General features: G+C 36.1%; 1 protein-coding gene across 15 annotated transcripts in view; it reads right to left on the bottom strand.

Moving 5' to 3' along the window:
* The window catches only part of LOC106878020 (coiled-coil domain-containing protein 186), a 173,635-nt gene that overhangs the window by 29,428 nt on the left and 122,499 nt on the right, over positions 1-21,708 (bottom strand). For all 15 annotated transcript variants that reach the window (XM_089362448.1, XM_089362450.1, XM_089362445.1 and 12 more), the window contains exons 10-13: positions 11,527-11,669; positions 8,354-8,534; positions 3,652-3,726; positions 1,152-1,236 (exon numbers count right to left, since the gene is read on the bottom strand). In XM_089362448.1, coding sequence (XP_089218574.1) covers positions 1,152-1,236; positions 3,652-3,726; positions 8,354-8,534; positions 11,527-11,669 — 484 coding nt within the window. The remainder of the gene's footprint in view (positions 1-1,151; positions 1,237-3,651; positions 3,727-8,353; positions 8,535-11,526; positions 11,670-21,708) is intronic.

Here is a 21,708-nt window from a genome sequence, read left to right as displayed (position 1 = left end):
TCTTACCACACAGACAAGCCTGTGCCTATATATATATATATATATATATATATATATATATATATATATATATATATACATACACACACAACACCTCATTTCATGTGTATATCACGAAGATGGTGACAATGTGCAGGCAAATGGCCAGATGGATTCTGAAAATTTTCGAAACAAAGGACCAAGAAACTATGCTGGTTCTGTGGACGACATTTGCACTCAGCCATCTGGACTACTGTTCTCAACTACGGTCACACAACAGTGTCAAATTAATAGTGAAACTTGAGGTACTTTACCAGTGCTGTACCAAGAAGATTTCATCAATGGAACAGTTGAGCAACTGGGTGAGAGTGAAAGACCTATGACTCTACTCCTTGGTGCAAAGATGGGAGAGATATGCAGTGATATACATATGGAAGATCCTGGAGGGGTTGGCACCAAACTTTGGCACTGAGAGCTATACCAGTCCCAAACTGGACATCACTGCACTGTTCCAAAGATCTCAGTTATCCTGTCTAGAGGGAGGACCATGTACTGCAATTACTTGGGATTCAATGGCCCACAGCTATTTAATACCATGCTGAAACATCTGAGAGATGTACATGGAGCAGGGGTAGATGTTTTCAAGAAATAGCTTGACCTCCTGCTGTCCAAGGTCCCAGATGAGCCAACATCAAGGCAAGAAACTCAAAACAGGGAAGCAATGTTGAACTCTCTCTTGCACTACTTCATTAAAAGCCAATCGCATACGAATGGTCACTGAAAAGATGATAAGACTGGCAGTACCCCAGCATGGCCATAGCGTTTGGGCTAAAATGCACAAAAGAATAAAAGAATACACGCACACGTTTGTGTATATATAACAGCAGTTAAAACTCTGCTTTACATATTGAGTACCTTTTCTTTGTGTGTGTGTGAGATCATTTCTACAGTTACTTTTCCATGCTTGCATGTGTCTGCCGGAATTTATTGAGGCAGATTTTTACTGAAGATTGGAAAGGAATCTTTCAAAAGTATAACAAGTACAATTAGTTGAAAATCTCCACAAACTACATAGCTCTAATGCCTACAGAAACTAAATAGACCATCCTAAATTAAAAAGAAAACAAATTACACAAAAAAAAAATTCTTCAAGAAAGAAAATAAAAACTCACCTGATTTACTTTTATCTACTAGTTGTGTTGTAAGAGTAGTTGTTTCTTCCTGCCGTTTTTGTGTTTCTTCCTCCAAACTTTTATGCTAGGAAAGAACAAACCAAGTATGTTTTAGAAAGTTGTGTCACATGTTTTTTAAATGGCTTAGTCAGAATGTGGTGGTGGTGCAGCACCTATGCTCCCTTATAGGGCATCTATAACTTGTGGGTATAAAGCTGTGAGTTCACTACATCTGAGACTTGGGCCAAATGCTTGCAACGGAATGGACACAGCTAAAGATACCAACTTTGCTTTTTATCCTTTCAGGGTTGATAAAATGAGTACCAGTTGGTACTCATTTTGGCAATGAGAGCTATACCAGTCCCCAAACTGGACATCACTATACTGTTCCAAAGGTTCCAGCTATTCTGTCTAGAGGGAGGACCATGTACTGCAATTAGTTGGGATTCAATGGCCCACAGCTATTTAATACCTTGCCAAAACATCAGAGAGATGTACATGGAGTAGGGGTATATGTTTTCAAGAAACAGACAAGCAAATCTCTGATATTGAGCAGAATATTTGCTATAATGATATTTCTGATTCAGCAATTTAGCACTGAATCTGCTTGAAATATAATGGAAAATAGGTCAGTTTTAAAACATTGATGTCCAGGTCACAAAAGTAAAATTTGAAGGGAATAATAGTGATTTCCTTTGATTTCTAGATAGAAGCAATAATACTTACTGACCAAGAACAAAAAGAATTTTAATTGTTACCCAGTATTATTGATTGAGTCTGACATTATTAATATTTTAGCTGCTAACATTTGACTAAAAAAAACTAATAAGTAGACGTCAATATTAAGACCATCTCAAAGGTGGCAAGCTGGCAGAATCGTTAGCAGAATCGTTAGCAGAATCAGGCAAAATGCTTAGCAGCATTTCGTCCATCTTCATGTTCTTATTTCAAATTCTGTCAGGGCCGACTTGTACTTTCACCCTTTCAGGGTCGATAAAATATGTACCAGTTGTGCACTGGGGTGAGGTAATCGACATTCCCTTCTCCCCAAATTATTGGCCATATGCCGAAATTGGAAACCTACATTAGTAGCATCCATTCTAACACACTCATAGGATTTATACATTGCTTACATATCTTTAGGTTGAACCAAACAATACTTCTATCACAGCCATCTTTGAATCAACCTGACATTTCCAATTCATTTGACTAAAATTTTTAAAGGCAGTCCCCCAGTCTAATGAATGAAACCAGTAAAAGAATAAAAGAAAACACACACACAAAACCTATTTGTATACGTGGAGCCCCCTTGAGGCAGTACAAGGACCAACTCAAATCAACCTTGAAAAGCACCAACATCGACCCTGCACACTGGGAGGATATCTCGGCAAACAGACCCCTCTGGAGACACACCATCAAAACGGGTTCAGCGGACTTCGAGAAAGCCTGAGTCGCAAGAGCTGAACTCAAGAGATGGGAGAGAAAGCAGCGCCTTCTCCTTCCCAAACCAACCCCTTCTATCCCTTGTCCACAATGTCCCCGTATGTTTCATGTAACCCTTGGATTGCGGAGCCATCTGCGGTTCAAACACCCAGGAAAATGAACTGGATTGCAAGCTCGGAAACATGAGACGCAGCCAACTACTATTGATTAGTATTCATTTATCATATATATTTGTGAATATATGTTGCTATTTGGGATGCCAACAACCATACAATCCCCTAAAGTATTTTTTTGTATGCCTTGGAACACACTATTTATATACAGAAAAAAAGTGTGATTCAGGTATGTCTTATTTTTGTTACATTTTTAATCTACTAATTAACACAACTATCACTTAACCAATGATATACACCAACAAAAGTTTTAATTAAATTCTTCTTAGATGTCTTAGTTAAGCATTTTTCATTTTCAAATTTTAAATGTCTATACCAACCATCTCAACTACATCAATTACACCCCACTTTGTACCAAGACACTCAGTAATACATATTTTTAAATATCAGATTCATGGATCAGCTGTCTTGCCTACACCAATTATCTATCTAGTCCAGGCAACATGATGGGTAAGATAGGGCAGGTGGGGGAAAGAGAGAGAGTATGTGTATGTGATAGATGAGAGAAATAAAGTGAGAAGAAAGGGTGGTTGGTGGAGACTTAATCAGAACATAATTGGTGAGAGAGATTCAAAAATAGATACAAATCTCTCGTGATCACAGTTTTTACCTTTGTTTTGCCTAATTTGCATGGATTGGGTGAGCCTTCTCCAGTCCAGCAGCTCTCCTCTTATTGTGGTCCTGGTCATCTTCTTTCCGAGGTTCAGCCTCTTGCGATCAGTCATCAGTACTTCGTTCCATATCTTACTTGGTCTCCTGCTTTCACAGATTCTATCCACTTAGAGTGTTCCACACTTTATACAACTGGCATCTTCCATACCATTTACACACACGCATACACATACATACGAAAATCTACTGCATAAAGATTCAAAAGTATTTACCAATTCTTGGCACTTTGTTTCTGATTCTTCAAGTTTAACCTTGATAACATTTAACTCTTCCTCTAACGAAAGCACCTATTAATAAAGAAAATGGATGAAAATTCTTCAGTAAGGTTTCCTGGAGACATTGGCAAATATTTGACATGAAAAATATTGGAAAAGTGTTTGCATCTGCATGTTGTACAAGTGACCCTTTTTTTTAAAAAAAAAACCCTTTTGGAGTTTATCAATATTTATTTAACAAGAGTTGATGGAATAGTAGAACATAAGACTTGATATTTTACAAAATTTGTAATACACCAAGATGGTCTTTTACTTTTGCATGATTTTGTTATGAGGACTGTACTTTTAACTTTTCTCAAAATTTCCAAGGCAGATTTGGGAAAAGAAGGAAACAAAAAAAAAGAATTATGACTTAACCCTTTAGTATTCAGATTACTTTGTCAAATATAATGCTTATTTATTAACATTGTTTTGAATTAATCATGCTTTATCTCATAGCTTTGATATTTCAATGATGTGATTATTAATTTTTAGACAGGCATTGTAGGGTTGGTACTAGAGGCCAGATCTGGCTGATTTCAACATAAAACAGGTAGAATATTTTGGCCGGATATAGCCAGTTTAAATGCTAAAAGATTAAGGGTTATTGTCAGATCAAAGACATAGTCCAGACACTTACAACAGAGTGGACTCCTCAATAGAAACCCTAATTCCAGATCATCATCATCATCGTTTAACGTCCACTTTCCATGCTAGCATGGGTTGGACGATTTGAATGAGGATTGGTGAACCAGATGGCTACACCAGGCTCCAATCTGATTTGGCAGAGTTTCTACGGCTGGATGCCCTTCCTAACACCAACCACTCCAAGAGTGTAGTGGGTGCTTTTACGTGCCACAGGCACGAAGGCCAGTCAGGCGGTACTGGCAACAGCCATGCTCGAAATGGTGTATTTTACGTGCTACCTGCACAGGAGCCAGTCCAGCGGCACTGGCAACAATCTCGCTCGAATGTCTTTTCACATGCCACTGGCACAAGTGCCAGGAAGGCGATGCTGGTAACGATCACACTCAAATGGTGCTATTTACGTGCCACTGGCATGGAAGCTAAAACATATGATAGATTAATATAACATATTTCTAATCCATCTAGCTATAAATAAATACAATGAGGAAGGTACAATTCCTTTGTAAGTAGGCGCACTTTATAATTGATGAATGTTTCCTTAACATACAATATTGAGTACAAATTCGTTGGCTTAAACAGCAAGGAATTGGCTTCCTATCTAATGACAGAAACAGCTGACTATTTTAATAACTAAAAAACTGGGATAAGCTATCCAATAATTAGCAACGTCTTCCATTAACCAAAGAAAGGAATAAATTATGCTATAGCGTGCCTTCTTCCTGAGAAGGACTCAATATAATAAAAAGTAAAAATACAGAATTCTATTTTAGAAAGAAGTTTTACCTAGCAAATCTATTCTTTATAATTTCAATGAAAAGTAGTTTTTATACAACTGTAATTGTGCAGATGCTTAATGACTAATAAATATATTGCAGAACAAATCTGTAAAGATAAATATAGCCTCTCTACTCTATTCAGTGACGCATGAAACTGGTTATAGTAAAATGTCATGATGCAATTAGGAAACACAAAAACAGTGATGCAGTGGCTTTGCTACCTATTCTGGCACCTAATTTACAACTTACTCTTGAAACAGATGTCTGTACATCACCAATAGGTACTGTTTATTGCAAAATGGACACACAATTTGTTTTTGTTCACATAGATTAAATGATTTTGGAAAGAAATGACCCATTGTAGAATTAGAAGCTCTTTGCAATAGTGAAATCAATTGAAAAATGCAACAATATCCTATGGAGATAAAAAATTGAAATAGGTTACAGATCAATAAACAGTCAATCTATGACAGTCAACCTAAATCTGTTATCAAAAATACTAAACTGTGTCACTGAAGGCTGCAGCCTTCTCATACAAAATACAAAACTGACTAGGAAGACAGGATTTGACTATAGTTGCTTTAAATGGAATTTCCTCAATTGCTAAAGACAATGAATTGATGCCAAATGGACAGATAAATAAAACAAAGAATATTCACAAAGAGACAAGATAGGCAGGTTTAAATAGACAAATTGCTTATTTGAAAAGGTTCATACAGATTTGATTGTAATGACCTATTAAGACAATGTGCTACAGAAAGAATAGTATGTCCGATATATGTATGTAAGGGTGAAAGCTAACTTTATCGAAATTACAACTGGCCAGCTTATACTATCAGTAAAAACTTTGATATTGTAGGTTGAAAATCAATTACTAAAATGGAAAAGTCTTACATTTGACTGTATTTGATGAGTTTATGCGACAACCTTTCACATTTGCCTTAAGGAAAGCAAATGATATTGGAAATTTACAATAGTTTGACATTTGTCTAAGTGAAATTGGCAAAGTCATTAATAGGTTGTCCAGGCTATTGTTTCCATCATCATCATCATCTCCAACACCATTTAACATTGTTTTCTATGCTGGTATGGGTTGGATGGTCTAACCAGAGCTAGCAAACAAGAGAGCTGCACCAAGTTACAAACTGATTTGGCCTAGTTTCAATGGCTGGGTGCCCTTCCTAATGCCAACCACTTTATAGAGTGTCTGGATGCTTTTTACATGATGCCACCACAGGTGCTTTAATGTGGCATCAGCAAAGATGTTATTGCATGGTGCTGGCATGAGAGCTTCTTATGTGGTGCTAACATGGGTGTTTTTTACATGGCACCAATTTGTTCTGTGTATATTCTTGCAGTTCATAATTTTAGAGTCAACAAAATTGTTTTACCCCACTTCCAGCCTCCTCCTTTTTCATAATTTCAGGCCACTATTTTCCATTGCAATAACTGGTAGCTGTATTTCCCAGACTTAAGAGAAATAAGGTCAATTTATTATTTTAAAAGTCTAGGAGGTTTTTCAACTAGATAATGAATTTATGAAAGGCTTCTGTAGAATCATGCTTTAACAGACAGATTGATTCTTACTGGTGACAAAGCTGAACATAGTATCTTCTGAAAAGTTAAAATTGGCGTAATTTGTAATTTCAAAGAATCAATATCTATTTCACATGTAAGCATTGTTGACTCACAAAGACATTTTATATCCTTTTAATAATAAATAGGAGGTTGGTGGTACTAACAATAAGAATGTATAATACAATTTTTGTGCTTGGAAAGCAACTGTTATTTCTTATTTGCTTGTCCCTAGAAAGAATGGAAAATGGCTAATATTTCCTTCAAGCTTTGCTTCTTTTTTACATTCATTCAAGCCCCAAAGAATCCCTCTTAACACATAACTATCATCTCACCCACTATTTCTGCTCATCATCAGAGATGCACATATTGTCAGCCACTAAGAGACATGCTCAAGTGGTTATGGTCAAGCAACTGACAAGCAAATCTGTGATATTGAGCAGGATATTTGCTATAACGATATTTCTGATTCAGCAACTCAGCACTGGATCTGCTTGAAATGTAATGGAAAATAGGTCAGTTTCAAAACATTGATGTCCAGGTCACAAAAGCAAAGTCTGAATGGAATAATAGTGATTTCCTTTGATTTCTAGATAGATGGAAATAGAAAATAACACTTACTGACCAAAGACAGAAAAAAATAAAATTTTGTTATACAGCATCAGATGTAGTGTGCAAGAGAGAAGACTGCACTGGTATGGCCATATAATGCATATGAATGAAGGCAGTTGCATCAAGAGGAGCCGATCTCTAATTGTAGATGGAACATATGGAAGGGTAGACCCAGGAAGACGTGGTACAAAGTGGTGAGGAAGGATCTACCAATGTTGGGACTCACAGAGGGAATGACAGGGGGCCGAGACTTCTGGCAGTTTGTCATGCTTGAAAAGACATGCCAAGCTAAGTAAAAGCATGGTTGCCTTTGCATCCAGGCTTGTCCCTTACAACCCTCTCCAGCTGAGCATCTCTAATCTTGCTGGCTCATAAGTACTGGTGCCACGTAAAAAGCACCTGTGCTGGTGCTGTGTAAAAGCACCCAGTACACTCTGTAAAGTAGTTGGCATTAGGAAGGGCATCCAGCCATAAAAATCATGCCAAAACAGACATGGAACCTGAACAGCCCTTCAGCTGATCAGTTTCTGTCAAACCGTCCAGTCCATGCCAACATGGAAAATAGACATTAAATGATAAGGTAATGTTAGAATATCCAATACTGTATTCCTTCCTTGAACTATATATATGTATACTTTATTCAAAAGCCATTAAAAGAGATTGTAAGTCAATGAAAACTAACCAAATTTTCTCCAAAAAAAAAAAATCTAGTGTCTGTAGTTTGAGTGCTAGCTTTTGTATGTTCCTTATTTAAATCAAGAGGTTTGCACACACAACAATTATTAGATTATTACAGTAAGAACTCAAGGGAGGAAAGTTATTCACTGCTATTGAGCATCAGTCTAGCCGGTTGCTAATTTGTGCTCTGAATTCAGATCTTGTCAAATTGCAATATTCCACAAAGTCAGTGAAATAAATAAACAGAAATAAAGTGAATCAGGAATTTGAAACCTTGACCCATATCAAAGTAAATCTAATGTGAGAGTCACTAACAAGAGATTGAATAGCCAATATAATGCAATAGCAAGGAAAAAACAAAACAAGCTTACTTTATTATTCACAGTGATGTTTTCAGACTGCAGATGAGCATTCTTTGCACTCAAATTAGCAGTCAATTCCAGTAGCTCAGATTCCCGCACCTTACACGATTCAATATCTGTTTTTATGTCAGTGAACTGCTGACTCTGTTCTGAAAGTTTATCCTGCATTGCAGATAATTCCTCTTGATTTCTGTAAAATATGATGAAGATTGCAAAACCAAATTAAAATATATTTACAAACACATACATATATATGTATATATATATATATATATATATATATATATATATATATATATATATATATATATATATACACACACACACAAATTGGACAAGTGCATATTTGAAAGACCAATGTATATTGATCAGCTAACTCAGGGTGGTAATTGAAATGATTTCAAATGTTCCGCTATTTATTATTTGACCTAAAGTTTGATATCTTACTTGCAAGCTAATATGTTTGAGATATTTAAAAGATTAAACGTCAAAAGCAATGGCTTTGACACACCAAATTATGTTAGCATTTCCTTCACCATGAAGATATGGTGATGGAGCAGATTGTCTACCCTTAAGACAATGCAAATAAAGTTCCCAGTCCCCAAGATCTGGAAATGCATTTCAAATTTCAATAAACATGAATTGAGAAAAAAACCAAACAAAAAATGGAAGTATTCGTCATATAGCTTCAATGAAATGAATAAGAAACAATTATCGCATTTCTACAAAAGGCAAACCTCCCCCACTATATATATCATATAAGCCTTTCTATTATAGGCACAAGGTTTGAAACTTGGGGGAGGGGACTAGTCGATTACATTGACCCCTGTGTTTCACTGGTACTTAATTTATCAACCCCAAAAGGATGAAAGGCAAAGTCGACCTTAGGGGAATTTAAACTCACAATGTAGCAACAGGTGAAATACCGCTAAGCATTTCATCCAGGAGGTTAACAATTCTCCCAGTTCACCAACATATACATACCATATAATGAAAGATAAATAAAATGAATGTTTTGTTCTAGTAAAGGAAGATTCAAAGTAAATCATTTGATTTCCAGAACACCATCATTCACCCACCCACATTTCATTGCAAAAAAATGTCAGAGATAAACTGCATACAAATTATTGCTGAATGTTAAGGTTAAACTAATAGCAAAATGTTATTTTAATAATATAGATTTGTTCTTGAGTTCTAATACTGAAAATGTGACTATTTCAATTTAAACTTATTTGGATATAGAGTAAACATTTGCATGAAGGTGGTGCTATACTCTATTTCTGAATGAAGAGTTAATGTCTCATCAGATGAGGTGAAGCAGCTCTGTAAGTAATATATTTTTGCTTAATGGCATAAGGTTAGAGCATTAACTGTACATAATGAAAACATTACCAATTTGATTTAATGGGGATGACTGATATTAAGGTATCTATAATATATTACTAAAAACCTGATTCGTTCAATCAATCTTATTTATGGGAACAACTTAATTATTATATGATGAGTTTAACAAATTGAAATAGAGAAATGAAGTAAATCTGTTAATTTACCATTGTTATTCAATTTGATTATAATAATTTGTTTAATATAAAGTTTTAATAGAACTCATATTCTTAGTATTTGAACAGTCTTAAACATCAAATAATTGATATAAGTTGAAGGCAGTATATTGCATTATAGTAATAGTATATGTGCAGTATCATTGAGTCATAATAGATAGCTTGCATGTACCATAAAAACCCATGTAATTTATGCACTTTTTTACACAAAAATAAAAATAAATTTTAGGGGGTTGCGTAAATTATATGAGTAGATCGTTTCCAGAATTTCTTTGGAAATATTTTAGTTGAAAAAAGGCATACAAAATGTAAACATTTGTACCAGAAGTTGACTCATTTATTGTCAGAATAGGTTTTTACAGAAGAAAATAATGGCTTAAACATAATGAAGTTGACTTTTATTTATGCTGGACAGTATAATGCTTACTTTTTCTGTATAATTTTACTAAGACCATTAAATGATTAACTACTTTTTGAAGTCTGATGTTTATGCTGGTAAACATTGTCTGGGCCATATTTTACATTGCTTGGAGCACCATTGACATACATAATGATATGGATATTCCTGACTGAAAAAAATATAATGATATGGATAATCTTGATCGTATGTTTCTATTTTTGTCTGTTTATTATTAGGCACAGTTTTAAGTTTGCCGTACTGTTTACGCCAATTTTGAACATTGGCTTCATTAAGATTACAATGCCTTCCAGCAGCTGTCACGTTCAAATGCATATTCAACATATTTAATTTCTCCTTTGCAGTAAACGATTCATAAGTTCTGCCCATACTGACAATAATGGTAATGACAAATTTTTAAGTTTGCATGACATTTTATAAGTGTAAAAGGGATTAAAATTTCAATATTCCATATCAAAGGTTCCAACAAGAATAGGCGAAAAAAATTCTGTTTACATAATCAGTTTTATCAGTCACCTTCCTCTGTTGGTTGAGTAAAATGTCATCCAATCTGATGTTCATTGGTAATTAAACTTAATTTGCAACACCTGTGCGTATTTATCAGCTTTGTTTTTGTTGGTAATTCTTATCAACAATTTTTCCTGTGATCATGATTTGAGAAGACATACAGCAGTATGCTAAAGATCGGACATAATCTCTTGTGGGCAAGAAATGTAAAATAAAGTTTATTATAAACACAAACACTTTGTAATTTAATAGCTTTCAATGTGATACCTGTTAAACAGAAATTATTTTTATTTGATGAAAATTTCATAAAATCTAACCATAAGTAAGTGAAATTATTCTAAATACAACTAAATTGAAAACCATTTTCCCCTGGCTATATTGGCAATTCTGAAAACTTTTGGGTGCGAATTTTAAATGAGTAGAAGCTTTTTTTAACAAATTTTATCCTGAAAATCATCTGCATAAATTACACAGGTGTGCAAATTACATGGGTTTTTACAGTATTTAACATGGTCCTTAAACAGAAGGACATGTAGAATATGCTACTTTTGTTATAAGGAAGCAACAACAGGCACTAAACATACACATATACTATGTATATACAAGACAAATTATGTTTGTAAGTATGTATACATGTAAGTGATGGACAGTTAGACAAATAGAGAAAGAAACAGTAATTTTTTTTTTTTTTTACATACTGGTCATAACTGCTTTTAATATCTTGTAATTCCAGAAGTTTTGTCTTCAATTCTTTTATTCTTGCCTTCTGGTTTTGAAGAACATCTTTAAACTTTGATAGCGTGTCTTCTTTGTCTCTGCATTCATCTTCCAAACATATAATCTAGTAAATAGATTGAAGAAGAAACAGTTTAGGAAATATTCATTTTGATACAGAATCTACAGAAATCATATCCTGTTAGCATTATTTTGTTGCAATATTTATAGACTTTTCAATTTTTCTGTAATAAACAGTTTTACCTCTATTTTCCTCTATAATTTGAAATCTTTTCTCTTTGACTGGTTTCAGTCATTGAATTGCGACTAAGCTCAGGACACTGCCTTGATGAGTTTAGTCAAAAAGAATCAACATAAGTACTTTAATTTTTGAAGTCTGGTAATTATTCCATTGTGCCAAACTTCTAAGTTACAGGGAGAAATAAACCAACATTGGTTGTCAAATGCAGGGAAGGGAGACAAACACACACACGACAGGGTTCCACACAGTTCCTGCTTAGCAAGTTCACTCACAAGGCATTGGTCAGCCCAGGGTTATAGTAGACAATTGCCCAATGTGCCATGCAGTGGGATTGAACCCAAAACCACATGGTTGCAAAGCGAGTTTCTTAACCACACAGTCAAGTGTGTGCTTGTTCACAAAAATTATAAGGACAGAAATGTTTGACCCATTTGCTCATCTAGATGCCGGTCATTGACAAGGAAGAAATAAAAGCAGACCAACCAATGTATCTTGATTAGAAATATAATACATCATTATCATTGTATAAGTTATCCAGTAATTTAATAACAACCTTGTTGAACTTAAAGAATTTATAACAGAAAGATTTACAAGACTATATTTTCCCAGTATAGTAGTTGTTATCAAAGCCTATTTATATCTTGGGTGATAAATAGCTGCAAGTAGATTTCTAAGGACAGGTCTTTACACATAAGTCACTTAAAAATATCTTAGCAAATAATCCCAGTTAAATGAAATCTTGAAGTAAACATTTGATTTGCAGTTCAGTGTAGGCAGCTTTGCAAGATTCATGTATTGAAGCATATTCTGTTGTGTCTAGGGAGAGTCATTCTCTTTTAGTGCCTTATAATTTTAACACACTCACCGGTAAAATTTCCACTCATTTACTTCTTTTATCTTTTACTTGTTTCAGTCATTTGACTGCGGCCATGCTGGAGCACCGCCTGTAGTCGAGCTAATCGACCCCAGGACTTATTCTTTGTAAGCCTAGTACTTATTCTATCGGTCTCTTATTGCCGAACCGCTAAGTTACGGGGGTCGTGAACACACCAGCATCGGTTGTCAAGCGATGTTGGGGGGACAAACACAAACACACACACACACATACACATATATATATATATACATATATATACGACGGCCTTCTTTCAGTTTCCGTCTGCCAAATCCACTCACAAGGCTTTGGTCGGCCTGAGGCTATAGTAGAAGACACTTGCCTAAGGTGTCACGCAGTAGGACTGAACCCGGAACCATGTGGTTGGTAAGAAAGCTACTTACTACACAGCCACTCCTGCGCCAATTTTTATTGCATCTTGCAACCTTTTCAATAGTTGTTGAGAGTCAACAACTATTGAAAAGTTTGCAAGACACAATGAAAATTTTAGAAAAATAAATAAATAAATCAGTGGAAATTTTACCGGTGAGTGTGTTAAATAATAAGGCACTAAAAGAGAATGACCCTCCCCAGACATTTCACAAATTGTTATCATCATTTGACATCTGTTTTCCATGCTGGCATGGGTTGGACGGTTTGACAAGATCCAGTGAACTGCAGGGTTGTGGCATGCTCCAATGTCAGCTTTGGCAGGGTTTCAACATTTGGATGCCATTCCTAATGCCAACCACATTACAGTGTGTACTGCATATTTCTTTTTGTGCCACCAGCACTAGTGAGATCACCAAGTAACTTGCAAGACAACAAAAGAACAGTAAAAAAAGGAAAAGGAAAAAGCTCCCTTTTGACTAAATGGGGGTGAGGGTAGCATCTGAGATAGAAAGGGCGGATGGTTCTATGCTGGGTGTTGAGGGGCTGAAGAGTGATGGGGAAACAAGTCTATAGACAAGATACAAGATTATTCCACATTATATAAATCAGTGGGGAGGAGTAAATGGAGAGAAGATAGAGATGGTGGTGACAAGATCAAAAATTGTTCAAGTAGGCTGACATTGGCTTCATGAAATTATTTTTAGTCTTCAAAAGTTGATAAGCTTGCTGACTGTCTTCAGTAAAATATGTTTATCTCAATGTCATGAGATAGCACAGAATTAGAGTAATTAGACAAAATAAGAGACACAGAACCAGTTTATTTATTCATTTACTACTACACAGCAGTCTTTTATCTCTACTAGTATTGGTTATAATGGATTTTGCAAATAAGGACAATTGTTTATAACTGCTAAATAGGAATCTGTAAAATATTTCACACTGCTTCCTTCATTTAGCTTACAAGAGCAGGCGAAAAAGTACATAAGCTGACTATGAAGGAGTGATGTGAGAGCTGTAAAATCTTGCATGCATTAATTTCAACTCATCTTATTAATAACTAGATTGTTTCTTTCCAGATTAACTGACATCTGACTGTTCAAAGAAACTCATAACAAATTCTCTTGAAAATGGACAAAATTTGGCATCATGATGTTATCAAGTACCTTCAGGAAAAGGGTTTAGCTCCCAAGCACATTCATACTGACATGGTCACTACATTAGGGGATGATGCTCCAATTTATCAACAGTGCAAAAGTGGGGGAGCTGAATTTAGGAGGGAAAGGGAGAGTCTTGAAGATGACCCAAGGTCTGAAAGTCCTACAACAGCCACTGCCAAGGAAAAACTTTTCAGCCAACCCTAAAAAATATCAAAGATGGATTTGATATGGTAAACTATCTCAGAAGTTCTTACAATAGGTGCTTCTCCAGGGGTGCTGGAATTGGATAAAGGATCTCAGTAGTGAAAAAATTGCATTTATTGTTATAGCTTTTGAAATATATTGTGTTATGGTCTCATATAATGTTTATGGATAGTGCGATTTATACACTTGCTTCCCAAATGTGTGGTTTTTGTATTCTGTCCCGATGCTCAATACCTTTGGCAAATGGCAAATGTCCTGGGCTGACCAAAACCTTATTAGTAGATTTGGTAAATGGAAACTGAAAGAAGCCTGTTGTGTGTGTGTGTGTGTGTGTGTGTGTGTGTGTGTGTGTGTGTGTGTGTGTGTGTGTGTGTGTGTGTGTGTGTGTGTGTGTGTGTGTGTGTGTGTGTGTGTGTGTGTGTGTGTGTGTGTGTGTGTGTGTGTGTGTGTGTGTGTGTGTGTGTGTGTGTGTGTGTGTGTGTGTGTGTGTGTGTGTGTGTGTGTGTGTGTGTGTGTGTGTGTGTGTGTGTGTGTGTGTGTGTGTGTGTGTGTGTGTGTGTGTGTGTCCTTGCCTAAACATTGCATGATGGTTGTAAATGAGCATCACCATCATACAAGTGAAGTTGTTTGTTTCAAGTCTTCTGTGAGAAACATGTTTAGCTACAGAGAAATTTTACCTTGTTTGAAAACAGGTAAGGGTTGGCAACAGAGAGGAGCATCCAACCATAGAAAATCTGTCTTGTTGACTTCCATCTGAACCATGCAAGCATGGGAAAGTGGTCGTTAAAATGATGATGATGATAATCACAACAACGATGGCGACATTGTCAATGATAATGAGGTATAGAATCAAGGTAGTGAACTGAAAAATTTTGGTAATCATTGGTCTGCTGTGTGTGTAATGGTAAAGTAGTAAATTCTAAGTCCATGACGAACTTGTATTTCAAGTTCTTCAGGAGGTGCTGGGAAATTAAATTTCACCTGCTTTTGTATTGAGATGTATCTTGGATATCAAGTGGAATGACCAAGTCACCAACACTGAAGTTCTCAACCATGCCAAGACACCCAGCACATTCACCCTGCTCCAGCAGCGCTGTGTGCACTGGCTTGGTTATGTATATCGTATGCTGGACGGGAAGACCCCAAAAGACTTCCTGTATAGGAAATTGGTCACCAGCACAAGAGCATGAGGATGACCTCATCTTCATTTCAAGGATGTCTGCAAGAGAGATATGGTCAATAGATCTGGATGTCCTGAGATGGGAGGAAGTCACAAAATGATTGTGCATGCTGGAGACAAATACTGCACAAGGGGATGGAGTGAGGGGATAAGAAACCGGAATTTGCCACCAAAGAAAATTGTGCTCAAAGAAAGGAAAAGTCAGCAGCATCGTTAGGGAGTTTCTTCAAATGCAGTTGCTGCATGTGAGACTGCCACACCTGTGTGGGCCCATAAAGCCCCAGCTGATGCTGCACCACCATCAGCAGCTGATACAAATTCCCCAGGCACAGATCCATGGTCTCTCAAGACCAACAGATGCCTATCTATCCCTAAATACCACTACAGTAGATTTAAAGAGGAGTGATGTCCAAATTCTACTTCACATCAAACAGGGGCACTGGACTAATAAAAAGCTAGGGAAGACTTTATTTGATAATGCCTCGACAAAAATCACTTGAGTGTTCATAGTAGATGATGAGAATAGTTGATTTTGATGGAACATTTCTTTTACTTGTTTCAGTCATTGGACTGTGGCCATGCTAGAGCACAACTTAAAGGCTTTAGTTGAACCAATCAACCTCGGTACTTATTTTCAAGTCTGGTGCTTATTCTATTAGCCTCTTTTGCCAAATTGCTAAGTTACAGGGATGTAAACAAACCAACACCAGTTGTCAAATGGTGATAGGGGACAAATACAAAAATATACACATTTAGATATATACACACACACATATACACATATATGACAGGCTTCTTTGAGTTTCCATCCATCAAATCCACTCAGAAGGCTTTGGTCAAACCTAGTTTGTAGTAGTAGAAGACACTTGCCCAAGGTGCCACACAATGGGACTGAACACAAAACCACATGGTTGGGAAACAAGCTTTTTAACCACACAGCTACATTGATAAACATATAGATAAATGTTATAAACTATAAAAATACATGATGTTATTGAGGCTTTTTTTTTTTATTAGCAACATCAAAAGATTTTAATAGTGTAAGGGTGAACAGAGGGTCTATCAGTTGATACTTTTCTCCTGTGTTTTGGTTTCTATTTTCGCTTAAATCCTAGTCTGTAATTATTGCAATATCTACAATTGACAGTTTTCATTGTCAACTATGTATGATTCAACTAGGTCAGCATTTGATCAGACGAAAATAGTTCATAAACATACATGGAAATAAATAGAAAAGACTAATGGGAACATGACAGAAGACAATGACATGAGAGTGTGGAGAAAGAGGAGATATATAGAGGGGAAGGGAAGGTAAAGAGAAGGAGAGAAAATTGGTGGGAGATTGGCTAGAAAGAGATAGGAAAGTAGAGACTGAAAGGGTCAAGAAAGGGAGAGTGAAGGTCAAGAAAGGGAGACAAGAGGAAAGAGTGAAAATAGGAAGGGAGGAGAAGGCAAAAATAGAAGAAAAAAATAGAGTGATTGAAAGAGGAACTATGATTAGAGAGAGAGAGAGAGTGGGAAGGGAGAATTGCTAGTTTGTGACAATTAATGAAGCAAACACACACACACATATAGATGCGTATATATGTGAGGACGCATGGCCTAGTAGTTAGGATGTTGCACTCACAATTGTAAAATCGTGGTTTCAAATCCTAGATTGGGTGGTGTGTTGTGTTCTTGAGCAAAATACTTCATCTCATGTTGCTCTGTGATCACTTGAACACCTGGTGTGTGGTACACCTGGTGTGTGGTACACCTGGTGTGTGGTACACCTGGTGTGTGGTACACCTGGTGTGTGGTACACCTGTTCAGGCAACATCAATTTGAAGGAGGGAGTGAGCTAATGTATAGCACATACATTCAATCATTATAAACAAATTACTTGTGCAGGTCATTCAGCATGCTGAACAATAATATGTCATCTTCGACGGGAGAGTCCATCATGTGTGTGTGTGTGTGTGAGTGTGTGTGTGTGTGTGTGTGTGTATATCATCATCATCATCGTTCAACATCCGCTTTCCATGCTAGCATGGGTTGGATGATTTGACTGAGGACTGGCAAGCCAGAAGGGTGCACCAGGCTCCAATTTGATCTGGCAGAGTTTCTACAGCTGGATGCCCTTCCTAACACCAACCACTTCGAGAGTGTAGTGGGTGCTTTTACGTGCCACCGACACGAGGGCCAGTCACACGGTACTGGCAATGGCCACGCTCAAACAGGTGTTTTTTATGTGCCACCTGCACGGGAGCCAGTCCAGTGGCACTGGCAACGACCTTGCTCGAATGATTTTCTAACGTGCCACCAGTACAAGTGCTAGAAGGCAACGCTGGTAATGATTACGCTCAAATGGTGCTATTTACGGGCCACTAGCACGGAAGCCAGACAGCTGCTCTGGCAATGAACACACACACACACACACACACATATAGATATAGGAACCTGGCAGGCGTGAAGTGGATTCGATCCACTTTACCCATATTTGAATAGCTAGGCCGAAGCGGTCTCCACCACTTGACCCTTTTCTGACCTCTTCTGCTCCATCTAGAATTGAGGTAAACAAACTAAATCCTTTGCACTCACTGCCCTGCTTCATGGCTATATAAACAGGACACTCCAAGAAAACTTCCTCTCTTTTCACTTTCTAGTGACCAGTGGTCACTTGACGTCTCATGGAGAAAGATGCCTGGCTGATCAGCTACAACTTGGCAGAGGGAGAAATAACTTTACTGTCAGACAACGGCGCCAACATTATAACCCTACCATCTCTCCCTCTATACAATTACTGCTATAAAAGAAGGAACATACAGATACAGGCCTACATTCTCAACCTTGCATGTTTTATATACTATTACACTGGCCTACCCGTCGAGGTATGGCAACCTAGAATGTAACGGCATAAATAAATATTTTCTTATAAAAAATGATCTTCATCGTGCAATCCTATAACCGTTACATATATATATATATATATTTATATACACACATACATACATACATATACATATTTTTCATTCGATTTATGCTTGTATGGGTTGGACAAAAGTTATTTGGGGCATTGTTTTACAACTGGATCCCCTTCCTGACACTAACCCTTGCCTGTTTTCCAAGCAAGGTATTGCTTATTCTACAAGGTTTCAGATCACAAAGTCCCCAAATGATTTCTTGACATGAGAATTGGTATCAAAACCATTCACTGTACTTTTATACGAATAAATTGCAGAGGTAAATAGGTTGGAAGGTTGTCACCTGAGTGCAAAGGTGTCATCTGCCAGGAGTAGGGAATCACCAACAAATGGTAGTTGCAGCAACATGCTGTTACAGCACATGCCCCCATTCTACTACTACAATCAGGGTTGATAAAAATGAAGTACCAGGCAAGTACTGGGGTCAATGTAATCAACTAACATCCTCCCACAAAATTTCAGCTCTTGTGCCTTTGCAGCAAGGATTATTATTATTATTTTGCTTTGGCTCAGGTTGTGCCAAAATTTGAAACTATTATTATTATTATAATTAAAAGAATGGTGACAGATTGGTAGAACCAATAGAACTCTAGACAATATGCCTTGTGGTATTTAGATACCTCCTTTTATGCTCTGAGCTCAACTTAGCTTTTTGTCCTTCCAAGGTTTGTTGAAGCAATTCAACTAGGAACATAACTGATATCCTCCTTCCTAAATTCTGGTCTTTTGTCTCTGTTAAAAACCATTATCATCATCATTACTATTTCTTTGATTCACTCAACATTTTATTGTTGTCCTGCTGATATTGGATTGCTAGATATCAAGGACATCCTACAGTTTGATATCAAACTTTAGCTATCTACCACTTTTCTTAGGGTTCCTGCTGTGTTGCAGGATCAGGAAAGTCATCTTAACATCCAATATTTTCAAACAGCCATTTTACTATTATTAAAAAGGCAATGCATAGCAGAATTGACAGAATGGCAAAGAAAATACATTGCAGTATGAGGACTTATGACCCTCTACATCAGTGGTTCTCAACCAGGGTCCACTTAGCCTTGGGGCTTGACATAAGATTTTGTTGTTAAAATTTATGAGCAATAAATTGGTTATACTTCTGCATTACACAAAATATTTTAATAATTTTTTTTCAATACAATTCCTAATAATATTCAATGATAAAAATATAACGGGACTTTTTTAAAAATCGAATGTTTATTAGGATCCAGTAAAGTAAAATAGGAATCAAAAGGGTCCATAGTTAAAAAATGGTTGTGAATCATTGCTCTACATTCTTTCAGAAATGACAAGGGTTACAAGGCAAGTATTTACATTGACTAAATCAGCTAATACTTCCATGAAAAGTGTGGCTCTGCATAAATTGCATAAAATAAATAAATAAATAAAATTAAAATTAAAATAAAAAATAAAAATAACTTGTTTAATTTAGTTACATTTATTTATGTTCTAAATTCAAAACCTGCTGGCCTTGAAATCTGTTTTTTACCCCTCTAGATCAATGATGTACTGGGGCTGATTTTACTGTCTATTCCCTCCCCTAAAAAAAACTGATGACATTTCAGTCAATTTATCCTTTGTCAAGATAGATAGGGAGAAGAAAAGAGATAAAAATGTGAGTATATATTATCTGTGGTTGCATTTGCACATATTTTTCAACTATTTTTTTCTTTATCTTGATGAAGGACAAAGAGTCCACAATGTCAATATTTTTTCATTTTCTTCACAATTTAAATATATTGATTTTGTACTGTTCTGTTTTCCTACCACTTTTGTTTTTATCTTAATTTGTTTTTTGCTTTACCTAGCAGACCAAACTCTGGCTTCCTTGAAAACTGGATTTTTTTTTTTAAGTAAATAAATACTCAGATAGAAATGAAATAGATAAAATACTGCATATACAACCAAAGATGAAAATTAGAAAATAACACGATAGAAAAATCAAGCTAATATAGAAACTAAAGAAATTTGAAATAAAAAAAACAAACTAATAATGCATAGGTGCAGGCATGACTGTATGGTAAGAAATTTGCTTCCCAATCACATGGTATTGTATATATATATATATATATATGTATATATATATGGGTAAATTTTGATCCTTTCACCCACATGATTTTCACTAAGGAAAAAAAGACTCAGATTTTTTGCGTGGAATCAAGTACCCTGACCTCCTAATATGCTGCAAACTCATTTTCATTTTCTGAAAAAGCAATGTTTTGAACTTATGACACTTTTGCATAATAGCAATGATATGAACTGTCAGTTGTGTATGTTTATCTTGTATTCACAAAGTATAAAATAAACACTCACAAAACCATATATATATTATTATTTGCCAATTCGCAGGGAAGATTTTGTAAACATTTCTTTAGAGAAACAGCAGCCAAATCTCCCTTAGAAGAAAGACAGAAAGTTAAAATGGAACAACAGTGACAACTTTTCTTTTTCTCTCAGTCTCTGGAATTGTGTGTGTGTGTGTGTGTGTGTGTGTGTGTGTGTGTGTGTGTGTGTGACACACACACAGGTAGAATGAGACACACATAAAGTCAAAGGCATAGAGAGGGAAGAGAATAATGGCGATGATTGTGACAGTACATTTGTGTGATGTCAGACTTTTGATTTTCTTCCTCCTGTCTCTGTAGATTCTTCTCTTTCTCACTCCATTTCTCTTTGAACAGTGTAATAGTGACAAAGAATAAGGAACAAATGAAGAGAGAGAGAATCATAAGTAGAGAGTATGAACAATTAATACAATTTACATTGGATTCAATTTTGGTCAATAGTAAACAGATCAAAACATACTCTGTTCCAATGTTCTTTTATATCATATGGTAATCATACACTATTCCAATGTTCTTTTGTATTAGGTAAACACATTTTACCTTATTATTTAAATATACAGTGTTGGAAAACATTGCAGGTTTATATTTACAGCAACATGAAGTAACATTATGACATACATTAATACAATATTGTTCTCTAAAATTCCTTATGATATATATTTACAGGAATTCCAAGGATGAATTAATGACATGTTTATGGACACAAGCATGTCACTAGAATTGTTCACACAAGTGCCATTATTAACAGAAGTGTCCTTTTTTCTTCTTCG

Source organism: Octopus bimaculoides, chromosome 14 (genome assembly GCF_046866305.1).
Source record: "Octopus bimaculoides isolate indiv1 chromosome 14, ASM4686630v1, whole genome shotgun sequence".
Lineage (NCBI taxonomy): Eukaryota > Metazoa > Mollusca > Cephalopoda > Octopoda > Octopodidae > Octopus > Octopus bimaculoides.
This window is presented reverse-complemented; position numbering and strand designations above follow the sequence as displayed.